Here is a 13,985-nt window from a genome sequence, read left to right as displayed (position 1 = left end):
GAGCCAGCACTCGGCTATTTTTGGCAGCCCCATAGAAATGAATAGAGGGTGGCTGAGCATGCACAGTGTGTCCTCCACCACTTTTGAGGCTCCGTTTAGGAGATAGGTGCGGGAGTGAGCAAGGGATATATGGAAATATTGGACAGAAATACCTGAGAACTAGGGTTTCTAGGGTTAACCCAATATTGAAGCTTATCTATTCAGAGGATAGTTGATAAGTTTCTGACCATTGACCCCAACCATTCATGAAAACTGGGGTGTCCAGGACCCCTGTATGGATGGAGCTTGATTAAAGTTTGCCATAAAGTTGAATGGATTGGTGGTGTATATGCTTAACCACTATTCCATTCAAACATGGGACTTCTCATGATCATGGGGTGTCCCAGTGCTCGAACTTTCAGCAATGAATTCAACTTTATGGACTACCAGAGTTGAATCAAGCTCCATCCATCCAGGGGACTTGGACACCCCTGTTCTCATGAACGGTTAGGATCCAAGCAATTGGATTCAAACAGATCAGAAATTTAGCACATATCCTGTGGATAGGTGATAAGTTTAAGTCTTGGGCCAACCCCTTGAAAATGCTGGTGCTCAGTGAATCCAAGTTGACAATTTCCCCTTCTTCAGGTTCCTTTTTTTCCTGTACAATTGTTGAAATATAAAGTAAGTATAATATGTGTATCTTTGAAAATATGAAATAAAAAAAATTAAGGAATGTATAAAATGGTCCTAGCAAATGTTAATATCCCGGGAACAGAAAAAATTTCTTCAGAAGGGTCTTTCTGTCCTGTGTTGGCATTTGACAACTATCCTTGAATGAGAGTTGAACCTGTAAGGAGAAAAAAAAAAAAACTGTAATGGAAGCTAAAAAAAATAATTATTTTTTGAATACTTACATATAGTTGTAATATAGAGTTAAAATAGTTCGGCCTCTTTCAGACGGGCATTGCGGGAAAATGTGCGGGTGCGTTGCGGGAACACGCGCGATTTTTCCGCGTGAGTGCAAAACATTGGAATGCGTTTTGCACCCGCGTGAGAAAAATCGCGCATGTTTGGTACCCAAACCCGAACTTCTTCACAGAACATGGTTATAAGGGAAAATAATAGCATTCTGATTACAGAATGCATAGTAAAATAGCACTGGAGGGGTTAAAAATAAAAATCTTAATCCACTTGCTGGCGCTGCCGGCATCTCGTCTGTCTCCTTCTTTGCTGAACAGGACCTGTGGTGAGCATTCATTCCAGAACAGGAACTGTGGTGACGTGACTCCGGTCATCACATGATCCATCACCATGGTAAAAGATCATGTGATGACTGGAGTGACGTCACCACAGGTCCTGTTCCTGGAATGAATGCTCACCACAGGTCCTGTTCAGCAAAGAAGGAGACAGCCGAGATGCCGGCAGCGCCAGCAAGTGGATTAAGGTGAGTTAAATTATTATTATTTATTTTTTTAACCCCTCCAGTGCTATTTTACTATGCATTCTGTATTCAGAATGCTATTATTTTCCCTTATAACCAGGTTATAAGGGAAAATAATAATGATCGGGTCTCCATCCCGATCGTCTCCTAGCAACCATGCGTGAAAATCGCACCGCATCCGCACTTGCTTGCGGATGCTTGCGATTTTCACGCAACCCCATTCACTTCTATGGGGCATGCGTTGCGTGAAAAATGCAGAATATAGAGCATGCTGCGATTTTCACGCAACGCACAAGTGATGCGTGAAAATCACTGCTCATGTGAACAGCCCCATAGAAATGAATGGGTCGGTATTCAGTGTGGGTGCAATGCGTTCAACTCACGGATCGCATCCGTGCGGAATACTCGCCCGTGTGAAAGGGGCCTTAGGCCTCTTTCACACGAGCAAGTTTTCCCCGTGGGTGCAGTGAGTGACGTGATCGCATAGCACCCGGACTGAATCCTGACCCATTCATTTCAATGGGTCTGTGTACATGTTTTTTCACGCAGCCCTGGCCCCATAGAAGTGAATGGGGCTTCAGTGAAAAACGCATTGCATCTGGAAGCAAGTGTGGATGCAATGCGTTTTTCACTGATGGTTGCTAAGAGATATTGTTTGTAAACCTTCAGTTTTTTTATCACGCGCATGAAAAACGCATTGCACCCGCGTGGAAAAAACTGAACAACTGAACGCAATCGCAGACAAAACTGACAGAACTTGCTTGCAAAATGGTGCGAGTTTCACTGAACTCACCCTGAACGCATCCAGACCTAATCTGTCACGCTTGTGTGAAAGAGGCCTTAGGGCTCTTTCACACGAGCGGATGCCGTGCGTGTAATCCACTGCGTGAAAGAGTGCCAAGCCCCGTCCCGGACAGCAGAGACACGGAGCACTAACATGATCAATAATGTTTTGTGCCTCTGTGATCTTTTTACTACAAAATGACAGTGAGATAAAGTTGTCACCGTGATTTTGTAGTAAAAAGGTCACAGATAGGCCCCTTTCACACGGGCGAGTATTCCGCGCGGATGCGATGCGCGAGTTGAACGCATTGCACCCGCACTGAATACCGACCCATTCATTTCTATGGGGCTGTTCAGATGAGCGGTGATTTTCACGCATCACTTATGCGTTGCGTGAAAATTGCAGCATGCTCTATATTCTGCGTTTTTCACGCAACGCAGGCCCCATAGAAGTGAATAGGGTTGCGTGAAAATCGCAAGCATCCGCAAGCAAGTGCGGATGCGGTGCGATTTTCACGCATGGTTGCTAGGTGACAGTCTATTCACTGTATTATTTTCCCTTATAACATGGTTATAAGGGAAAATAATAGCATTCTGAATACAGAATGCTTAGTAAAATAGCGCTGGAGGGGTTAAAAAAAAAAAACTAATTAACTCACCTTCTCCTCTTGATCGCGTAGTTCCCAGTCTCTTCTGATGAGCTGTCGGCTAAAGGACCTTTGGTGACGTCAGATCACATGCTCCAATCACATGGTCCATCACCACGGTGATGTACCATGTGATTGGAGCATGTGATCTGATGTCACCAAAGGTCCTTTAGCCCACAGCTCGTCATTAAAGAAGTAAAGAAGAGACCGGGAACTACGCGAACAAGAGGAGAAGGTGAGTTAATTTGTTTATTTTTTTTTAACCCTCAATTGATCACCTACTAAGCATTCTGTATTCAGAATTCTATTATTTTCCCTTATAACCATGTTATAAGGGAAAATATCAACATCTACACAACACCTAACCCAAGCCCGAACTTCTGTGAAGAAGTTCAGGTTTGGGTACCAAACATGCGCAATTTTTCTCACGCAAGTGCAAAACGCATTACAATGTTTTGCACTCGCGCGGAAAAATCGCGGGTGTTCCCGGAACGCACCCGCACATTTTTCCGCAACGCCCGTGTGAAAGGGGCCATAGGCACGGAGCATTATCAATCATGTTAGTGCTCCGTGTCTCTGCTGTCCGGGACGGGGCTTGGCTCTCTTTCACGCAGTGGATTCCACGCACGGGATCAGCTCGTGTGAAAGAGCCCTTAGGCTTCTTTCACACGATCGTCCCGGATTTGCTCAGGATGCGTCGCGTGTGTATTGTGGGAAAACCGCACGAGTAGGCACGCAATTGCAGTCAGTTTTGACTGCGATTGCGTTCCGATGTTAAGTTTTTTCCGCGCAAGTGCAATGTGTTTTGCACGCGCGTGAGAAAAAACTGAATGTGGTACCCAGAACCGAACCCGGACTTCTCTACTGGTTATAAAGGAAAATAATAGCATTCTTAATACAGAATGCTAACTAAAATGTTGCTTGAGGGGTTAAAAAATGAAAAAAATTTAACTCGCCTCATCCACTTGTTCGTGTAGCCGGCATCCTCTTCTTTCTTCTTCTTTCAGGACCTGCAAAAGGACCTTTTGATGATGTAATCACGCTCACCACGTGGTGACGTCAGAGCAGGTCCTGCTGAATGAAGATTTCGTCATCAAAGGTCCTTTTGCAGGTCCTGAAAGAAGAAGAAAGAATATGATGCCGGCTACACGAACAAGTGGATGAGGTGAGTTAAATTTTTTAAATTTTTTAACCCCTCAAGCAACATTGTAGTTAGCATTCTGTATTAAGAATGCTATTATTTTCCTGCAGGAAGAAGAAAGAAGACAATACTGGCTGCGATGAAGTGGATGATGTGAGTTTATTTTTTTAGCCCCTCAATGGACATTTTAGTTAGCATTCTGTATTAAGAATGCTATTATTTTCCCTTATAACCATGTTATAAGGGAAAATAATAAAATCAACAGAACACCTAACCCAAACCCGAACTTCAGTGAAGAAGTCCAGGTTCGGGTCTGGATACTACATTAAGTTTTTATAACACGCGTGCAAAACACATTGCACTCGTGCGGAAAAAACTGAACAATGGAACGCAATCGCAGACAAAACTGACTGAAATTGCGTGCCTACTCGCGCAGGTTTTCTGCAATGCACCTGCAACGCATCTGGACAAAATCTGTGACGCCCGTGTGAAAGAGGCCTAAAGTGAATGGGTCCACATCAGATGGGCCAAAAATGCCCATGGTATGCAGACAAAAAGTACGCTCGTGTGCATGAGCCCTTCAGTGTATTCACACGACCATATGTATTTTGCAGCCTGCAAAACACGGATCTGAAAAAAAAAGGGATGATGTCTGTGTTGTATCCGTTTTTTTGCAGACCTATTGTAAAAATGCCTATTCTTGTCCGCAAAACGGACAAGAATAGGACGTGTTCTAGCTCTTTTGCCAGACTGCGGAACGGACATAAGGATGCGGACAGCAAACAGCAAGCTGTCCGGTTTTTTTTGCAGACCCATAGAAATGAATGGGTCCATGTGCAATCAACAAAAAATGCGGATCGGATGCGGGCCACAAATACTGTTGTGTGAATGGAGCCTTATGGGACTGCCATTCACTTGTGTGAGTGTCATGGAAATAGTGTATCACAGCGCACTCGTCAGTTCTGGATCACCTCTGGGTGGGTTCAGGGGTTCCAGAGTTTGGATCAACAACTATCAAACATTTATGGCATATCCTGTAAGCTGTATTTTAATCGCTTTTTATTAGAATGTACTTATAGTCTTTTTTTAACTTTTTGCATATATAGTGCTGCCTATAATTATTCATACCCCTGGCAAATTTTGACTTAGTTACTTTTATTCAACCAGCAAGTAATTTTTTTTGACGGGAAATTACATAGGTGTCTCCCAAAAGATAATAAGATGATGTACAAGAGGCATTATTGTGGGGGAAAAAAACATTTCTCAGCTTTTATTTACATTTGAACAAAAAATACAATATGTTCCGCACTGTGGAAAATCTCAGAGGACGTGGTCGGAAGCCAAAAGTGACACCTGTGCTGGCCAGGAGGATAGTTAGAGAGGAGAAAAAGAATCCAAGGCGAATCTGGGCTCTGCTGGTGGCAATGTCTCAAGGCAGACAATCCAACGGACACTGCACACTGCTGGGTTCCACTTCTCCAGATAAGGCCCACAAAAGCTCGCTTGGCCTTTGCAAAAGCTGATCTGGACAAAGAAGAAGACTTCTGGTCTTCTATGTAATGGTCAGATGAAACAAAAATTGAATTGTTTGGTCACAATGACGTTTCCTTCATTTGGCGTAAAAAAGGAGAAGCCTTCAACCCAAAGAACGCCATCCCCACTGTCAAACATGGGGGTGGGAACCTAATGCTTTGGGGGTGTTTTTCAGCCAATGGACCAGGGAACCTAATCACAGTAAATTGCACCATGAAAAAAGAGCAATACATGAGGATTCTCAACGACAACATCAGGCAGTCTGCAGAGAAACTTGGCCTCAAGCACCAGTGGACATTTCAGCATGACAATGACCCAAAACACACAGCAAAAGTGGTAAAGAAATGGTTAGCAGACAACAACATTAACGTTTTGGAGTGGCCCAGCCAGAGTCCAGACTTGAATCCAATTGTGAATCTGTGGAGGGAGCTAAAGATCAGGGTGATGGCAAGAAGACCCTCCAACCTGAAAGATTTGGAGCTCATTGCTAAAGATGAATGGGTAAAAATACCTGTGGAGACCTGCAAAAAGCTGGTCTGCAATTATAGGAAGTGTTTGATTGCTGTAATAGCCAATAAAGGCTTTTCAATTGATTATTGAGAAGGGTATGAATAATTTTGGACTGGACACTTTTTGCTCAAATGTAAATAAAAGCTGAGAAATGTTTTTTCTCCACAATAATGCCTCTTGTACATAGTCTTTTTATCCCGTCAGAAAATTACTTGCTGGTTGAATAAAAGTAACTTTAAGTCAAAATTTGCCTGGGGTATGAATAATTATGGGCAGGCACTGTATATATATTTGAACATAATATGTCCATGAGAACATAAAAAAAAATATAAAAAAATCGCTGTTGACATTCATTCTTTATAATTTTTTTCTGTTATTCTGCAGTTTTTCCACTGTAACCAGTTAAAAAGAAACCTTTATAAATTCTCTATGAAGGCTTACTTTTCGGAAGATATCTTCTATAGATAAATTGTGTGCATCATTTTTCATGATGTCAATTAAACGTTGAATAAAAAGGGTGCCTTTTAGGGTATCTCTATAAGAAAGAGTATCTGGAGACAGAAAGAAAAAAAACATCCCTCCTTATTATCTACATGTATATGTCAGAAAACTAAAACAGCATTATAAGTATAACACCGGTGTGCAGACACCCACATAGCAGTTTTTAGATTTGTGTCATTTGTACAATGGCTCTCCAGACAGGTCTGTTTTAACCCCTTAAGGACTCGGCCCTATTTCACCTTAAGGACTTGGCCATTTTTTGCAAATCTGACCAGTGTCACTTTAAGTGCTCATAACTTTAAAACGCTTTGACTTACCCAGGCCGTTCTGAGATTGTTTTTTCGTCACATATTGTACTTCATGACACTGCTAAAATTGGGTCAAAAAAGTTAATTTTTTTGCATAAAAAAATACAATTTTTACCGAAAATTTTGAAAAATTAGCAAATTTCAAAGTTTCAGTTTCTCTACCTCTGTAATACATAGTAATACCCCCAAAAATTGTGATGACTTTACATTCCCCATATGTCTACTTCATGTTTGCAGCATTTTGGGAATGATATTTTATTTTTTGGGGATGTTACAAGGCTTAGAAGTTTAGAAGCAAATTTTGAAATTTTTAGAAATCTTCAAAATCCCACTTTTTATGGACCAGTTCAGGTTTGAAGTCATATTGTGAGGCTTAGATAATAGAAACCTCCCAAAAATGACCCCATTCTAGAAACTACACCCCTCAAGGTATTCAAAACTGTTTTTTCAAACTTTATTAACCCTTTAGGTCTTCCACAAGAGTTAATGGCAGATGGAGAAACAATTTTGAAATTTAAATTTTTTGGAAAATTTTCCAATATAATCAATTTTTTCCAGGAGTAAAACAAGGGTTAACTGCCAAACAAAACTCAAAATGGGTTGCCCCGATTCTGTAGTTTGCAGAAACACCCCATATGTGGTCGTAAACTACTGTTTGGCCAAACGGGAGCACATAGAAGGAGGGGAACACCATATGGGTTTTGGAAGGCAGATTTTGCAGGACTGGTTTTGTTTATACCATGTCCCATTTGAAGCCCCCTGTTGCACCCCTAGAATAGAAATTTCAAAAAAGTGACTCCATCTAAGAAAGTACACCCCTCAAGGTATTCAAAACTGGGTTTACAAACTTTGTTAACCCTTTAGGTGCTCCACAAGAGTTATTGGCAGATGGAGAAACAATTTAGAAATTTCAATTTTTTGGAAAATTTTCCAATATAATCAATTTTTTCCAGGAGTAAAACAGGGGTTAACTGCCAAACAAAACTCAAAATGGGTTGCCCTGATTCTGTAGTTTGCAAAAACACCCCATATGTGGTCGTAAACTACTGTTTGGCCAAACGGGAGCACATAGAAGGAGGGGAACACCATATGGGTTTTGGAAGGCAGATTTTGCAGGACTGGTTTTGTTTATACCATGTCCCATTTGAAGCCCCCTGTTGCACCCCTAGAATAGAAATTTCAAAAAAGTGACTCCATCTAAGAAAGTACACCCCTCAAGGTATTCAAAACTGGGTTTACAAACTTTGTTAACCCTTTAGGTGCTCCACAAGAGTTATTGGCAGATGGAGAAACAATTTAGAAATTTCAATTTTTTGGAAAATTTTCCAATATAATCAATTTTTTCCAGGAGTAAAACAGGGGTTAACTGCCAAACAAAACTCAAAATGGGTTGCCCTGATTCTGTAGTTTGCAAAAACACCCCATATGTGGTCGTAAACTACTGTTTGGCCAAACGGGAGCACATAGAAGGAGGGGAACACCATATGGGTTTTGGAAGGCAGATTTTGCAGGACTGGTTTTGTTTATACCATGTCCCATTTGAAGCCCCCTGTTGCACCCCTAGAATAGAAATTTCAAAAAAGTGACTCCATCTAAGAAAGTACACCCCTCAAGGTATTCAAAACTGGGTTTACAAACTTTGTTAACCCTTTAGGTGTTCCACAAGAGTTATTGACAGATGGAGAAACAATTTAGAAATTTCTATTTTTTGGAAAATTTTCCAATATAATCAATTTTTTCCAGCAATAAAGTAAGGGTTAACTGCCAAACAAAACTTAAAATGGGTTGCCCTGATTCTGTAGTTTGCAGAAACACCCCATATGTGGTCGTAAACTACTATTTGGCTAAACGGCAGGACATAGAAGAAGGGGAACGTCATATGGTTTTTGGAAGGCAGATTTTGCTGGACTGGTTTATTTACATCATGTACCCTTTCAAGCCCCCTGATGCACCCCTAGAGTAGAAACTCCATAAAAGTGACCCCATCTAGGAAACTACGGGATCAGGTGGTTGTTGTTTTGGGACTATTTTAGGGGTAAATATGATTTTTAGTTGCTCTTCATTACTCTTTTTTGAGGCAATGTAACAAAAAAAAAAAAATAAATTGTTTCTACATTCGCTATTTAGTTTTGTGGAACACCTAAAGGGTTAACATAGTTTGTAAAGTAACTTTTGAATACCTTGAGGGGTGTAGTTTCTTAGATGGGGTCACTTTTTTGGAGTTTCTAGTCTAGGCTACATCAGGGGGGGCTTCTAATGGAACATGGTGTCAAAAAAAAAACTGTCCATCAAAATCTGCCTTCCAGAAACCGTATGGAGTTCCCTTCGTTCTATGCCCTGCCGTGCGGCTATATAGCCATTTACGACCACATATGGGGTGTTTCTGCAAACTACAGAATCAGGGCCATAAATATTGAGTTTTGTTTGGCTGTTAACCCTTGCTTTATTACCGGCAAAAAGGATTCAAATGGAAATTTTGCCCAAAAATGGGTGTTTTGGCACCGTTTTTATTTTATATTTTTAACACCGTTCATCCGAGGCGTTTGGTCAAAAGTTATTTTTATAGCGACGACTTTTACGCACGCGACGATGCCCAATATGTATGGCTCTCAGACTTTGGAGACACTAAGCAGGCATCCTAAAAACTGCGGCCCTCCAGATGTTGTAAAACTACAATTCCCACCATGCCCTGCTGATGGCTGTAGGTTGTCTGGGCATGCTGGGAGTTATAGTTTTACAACATCTGGAGGGCCGCAGTTTGAGGATGCCTGCTCTAAAACTAATATTTTTTTGGGGAAAAAAAATTGTTTCCGTGTCTCCAAAGTCTGAGAGCCATAGTTTTTTATGTTCTCTAGTGGACTGTTGGGGATTATAAAAATTTAGTACTCCATGGAAGTGTGATACTCCCTGAAGCAATTGATAATGCAGAGGCCCGGATGATCGGGGCACGTGTCACATTGAGTAGTGGTGTCCTTCCGTATCCCCCTCTTGTGACACACTCTGCATCTTTTTTGGGTTCATCCCTTCTTTCCAGTATGGGGGACCACACCTGGAAAGTGTTGGCCAGGGACGATCCGGGCGCCTCCAATTCCCGAGGTACTCCGGCCTGCTCTTTCCCGGTCCGAAAAGATCAGGTCTTTGAGGACTGCCTCATAGAATTGGAGGAATGTCCCTGTGCTGCCAGCGCTTCGGGATAGTACAAAAGAGTTGTACATGGCAACCTGCACCAAGTAGACCGCAACTTTTTTGTACCATGCCCGGGTTTTGCGCATGGCATTATATGGCTTGAGGACTTGATCAGAGAGATCAACTCCTCCCATATACCGATTGTAGTCGACGATACAATCGGGCTTGAGGACCGTTGCCGCGGTACCTCGCACAGGGACTGGGGTGGTGCTGTTACCGTGGATTGTGGACAGCATAAGGACATCCCTCTTGTCCTTATATCTGACCAGCAACAGGTTTCCACTGGTAAGTGCACGGGTCTCACCCCTGGGGATAGGTACCTGGAGGGGGTGGGCAGGGAGGCCGCGTTGATTTTTCCGCACGGTCCCACAAGCAAACGTGGATCTGGCGGCAAGGGACCTGAACAAGGGAATGCTGGTATAAAAGTTGTCCACGTACAAGTGGTAACCGTTATCCAGCAGTGGGTACATAAGGTCCCACACGAGTTTCCCGGTAACACCCAGAGTGGGGGGACATTCTGGGGGTTGAATCCGGGAATCTCGCCCCTCGTACACACGAAATTTGTAAGTGTACCCTGAGGTACTCTCACAAATTTTGTATAGCTTCACGCCATACCTCGCCCGCTTTGTGGGAATATATTGGCGGAAACTGAGTCTCCCCTTGAACGCAACGAGAGACTCATCAACCGCGACCTCCCTTCCAGGTACGTAGGCCTGCTGAAATGTGGCCCCAAAGTGATCGATGACCGGCCGTATCTTATACAGCCGGTCATAGGCAGGATCACCTCGGGGTGGACATGCTGCATTATCGGAATAATGCAGACATTTCCGGATGGCCTCAAACCGGGGACGTGTCATAACCATACTGTACAGTGGGGTCTGGTATAGGACGTCCCCACTCCAGTATTGTCTGACACTGGGTTTTTGGACTAGACCCATATGCAGCACGAGGCCCCAAAATGTCCTCATCTCGGCTGCACTGACCGGCGTCCAGCCACCGGGTCTAGCCAAAAATGAGCCTGGGTTTTGAGCGACGAACTGTTGGGCATACAGATTCGTCTGCTCCACCATCAGATTCACCAGTGGGTTACTGAAAAAAAAACTAAAATAGTCAATTTCAGTAAACCCCACTGTGGGAATCTGGATTCCAGGATTGCCAGCAAAATCCGGAATCTCAGGCTCAAAGTCCACTGGGGGACACCAGCTAAGTTCATCGGCAGGGGGCTCCGGTGGACTTATTTGGTGGGCGGGAAACCAGTACGAACCCCAGGGCGGCTCGTACTAGGGTGGGCCACAGGATCCCTAGCATGTGGGGCCCCTGGCTCCGCCTGGCGGCGTCTCCGCCGCCTTGGTGGCTCATCGTCATCCGATGATGATGAGGAGGATGCGGATGACAAAAGGAACGTGGGGTCATCCTCATCCTCACTGGGGCTCTCGGAGTCGGAGGCAATCTGGGCGTATGCCTCCTCGGCCGAGAACATCCGGCGGGCCATGGGTGTGTGTGCGTGTATGTGTGCGTGTGTGGCAAACTTTATTATATGTGCGTGTGTGTGGGGGCAACGGGTGTTCGCGTACTAAATAAGGAAAAAAAAAGGGGCAAGTGTTTAGAAAAAAAAAAAAAAAGTTCAAAGTTGCTGATCAGCGGTACAACGCTGATCAGCGGTGGGGCGGTGGGGCGGGCGATGCGCTAACAGTGGCCGGACAAAAAAAGAAAAGTGCCGGACAGTCAGCGCACACAGAAAAAAAAAAAAAGTGGTGGTAAAGGGGGGGGGGGGGGGGGGGTGGTTTAGAGGTGGGGGCTGGTGGGGGGAAGGGTGGGGGGTGGGGGCGCTGGTGGTGGTGGGGGGCTGGTGGGGGGGGGCAAGTGGCAGGGGGGGGTCTGGGGTCTGATAGATGGATCAGAAAGAAAGAAAGAAAGAAAGAAAGAAAGAAAGAAAAAAGTTTAGTAAAAGTTTTTTTTTTTTTTCCTGACTTTTCCCTTCTTTCCCTTCCTAACGGTGCCTCTCCCTCACTGACCCTAACCTACCTGGGTGGCGATGGGTGCAGGAGGGTGATGGACTACGATTAGGGGGACTCAGGAGCTGGACGCTGGACGGTGCTGCACGGTCAGGGTGCTGGACAGGAAGAGGAGGGGAGAGAGGAGCGCAGGAAGTTTGAATCTCGCGCCTCTCTCCCCTGCACCAATCAGCACCCTGGACAGCAGCATTCAGCACCAGGGCCAGCGCCGCCTCTCCAAATCCTCGGACTGCGATAGGTGGTGTATAATTACGCCACCGATCGCAGTCTTTTTCCGGTTCATCGGGTCACAGGACACCCGAATGGACCGGAAACGCAGAAAACCGCAGGTCTGAATTGACCTGCGGTTTTCTGCGATCGTCGATACGGGGGGGTCAAATGACCCCCCCCTGCATTGTTACGGGATGCCGGCTGAATGATTTCAGCCGAAATCCCGTTCCGATTAACCCCCGCGGCGCCGGAATAGCAAATTAAAGCCATGACGTACCGGTACGTCATGGGTCCTTAAGGATTCGGGAACCATGCCGTACCGGTACGTCCTAAGTCCTTAAGGGGTTAATAAATACTTCCAATCCCTATGAAATCACAGTTCTGGAGCAACTTTTTTTTTTTTTTTGAAGTTTTTGGAACTTTTTTATGTTGTGCTGTTGCAGTACCCCAGAATATGGATATTACAAAGGTTTTTTTTTATGTAATGTTGTATTTCAAATTTAACTTTATAATTTACTGTATTTGTATACCTGATAGCATTGTATGGACAGTTTAAAGGAATAACTTAGGTTGCCAGGTGATGGACTTGGTCCACCCCCTGGTTAGTTTAGTCAGAGTAGTGTGAGTTTAGCTACAGTACATGTTCGAGCTCCTCGGAGCTAGGCTTGAGCTCAGAGAACCTTCTGACTTCTACAGCCAAGAAAGGTCCTTTATCATCAGAAGTGCTCCAGAGAGAAGTAATATCAGAAGGTCTAAAATATACAAGACTGTGTCAATATGCTGCAATTTGGGTAAGGATTGAACTGTGTTATAAGCCTTGGAACTGTGCCTTGTTATTGTGGGATGTAAGTTTGCTGCGGGTATCGAAATTTCGATACCCAATCGATACTTTTGTCCATATATCAATACGATACCGGGATTTTTGATACAGGGCTGCGCCGTGTAGTATCACAGAACATGAGCGCGCTGCTGTGAGCCCGCTCATGTTCCCTCAGCAGCACAGGGGAGAAGGAAGCAGTCTCTCCCTCCCCCCTGTGCCGCTGCCACCAATGAGGAGAGAGGGGCGGGCGCACTGCGCCACCAATGATAGCAGGACTTTTCATGGGTCCAAACTTTAAGTTAGCAGGCTACATAGAGATGCGCCCAGGGATCTCCCTGCACTTTCTATTATTACTGGGCCTCTCCATTCGCCTGCTGTGCCCCCATTACCGTCTCCTGCTCTGTATGCTAATTACTACTATCGGAGCAATGGACAGGAGACATCAGCTTCTCTCCTGGGCGTTCCTTCTCCCTGGCTGTAGCGTTGTCCAATCACATCGCAGAACGTCACAGCCAGGGAGAAGGAACGCCCAGGAGAGAAGCTGATGTCTGCTGCCCATTGCTCCGATAGTAGTAATTAGCATACGGAGCAGGAGACTGTAAGGCCCCTTTCACACGGGCGAGTATTCTGCGCGAATGCGATGCGGGAGGTGAACGCATTGCACCCGCACTGAATACCGACCCATTCATTTCTATGGGGCTGTTCACATGAGCGGTGATTTTCACGCATCACTTGTGCGTTGCGTGAAAATCGCAGCATGCTCTATATTCTGCGTTTTTCAGAAGTGAATGGGGCTGCGTGAAAATCGCAAGCATCTGCAAGCAAGTGCGGATGCGGTGCAATTTTCACGCACGGTTGCTAGGAGAGACGATCGGGATGGAGACCCGATCATTATTATTTTCCTTTAT

General features: G+C 44.5%; 1 protein-coding gene across 4 annotated transcripts in view; it reads right to left on the bottom strand.

Moving 5' to 3' along the window:
• LOC120994809 (caspase-1-B-like) overlaps nt 1–13,985 on the bottom strand; it is a 53,523-nt gene continuing 39,538 nt past the window's right edge. For all 4 annotated transcript variants that reach the window (XM_040423631.1, XM_040423632.1, XM_040423633.1 and 1 more), the window contains exons 9-10: nt 6,479–6,588; nt 1–829 (exon numbers count right to left, since the gene is read on the bottom strand). In XM_040423631.1, coding sequence (XP_040279565.1) covers nt 740–829; nt 6,479–6,588 — 200 coding nt within the window. In that variant the 3' untranslated portion in view covers nt 1–739. The remainder of the gene's footprint in view (nt 830–6,478; nt 6,589–13,985) is intronic.

This window comes from Bufo bufo, chromosome 3 (assembly GCF_905171765.1).
Source record: "Bufo bufo chromosome 3, aBufBuf1.1, whole genome shotgun sequence".
In the NCBI taxonomy this organism is placed as follows: Eukaryota; Metazoa; Chordata; class Amphibia; order Anura; family Bufonidae; genus Bufo; species Bufo bufo.
This window is presented reverse-complemented; position numbering and strand designations above follow the sequence as displayed.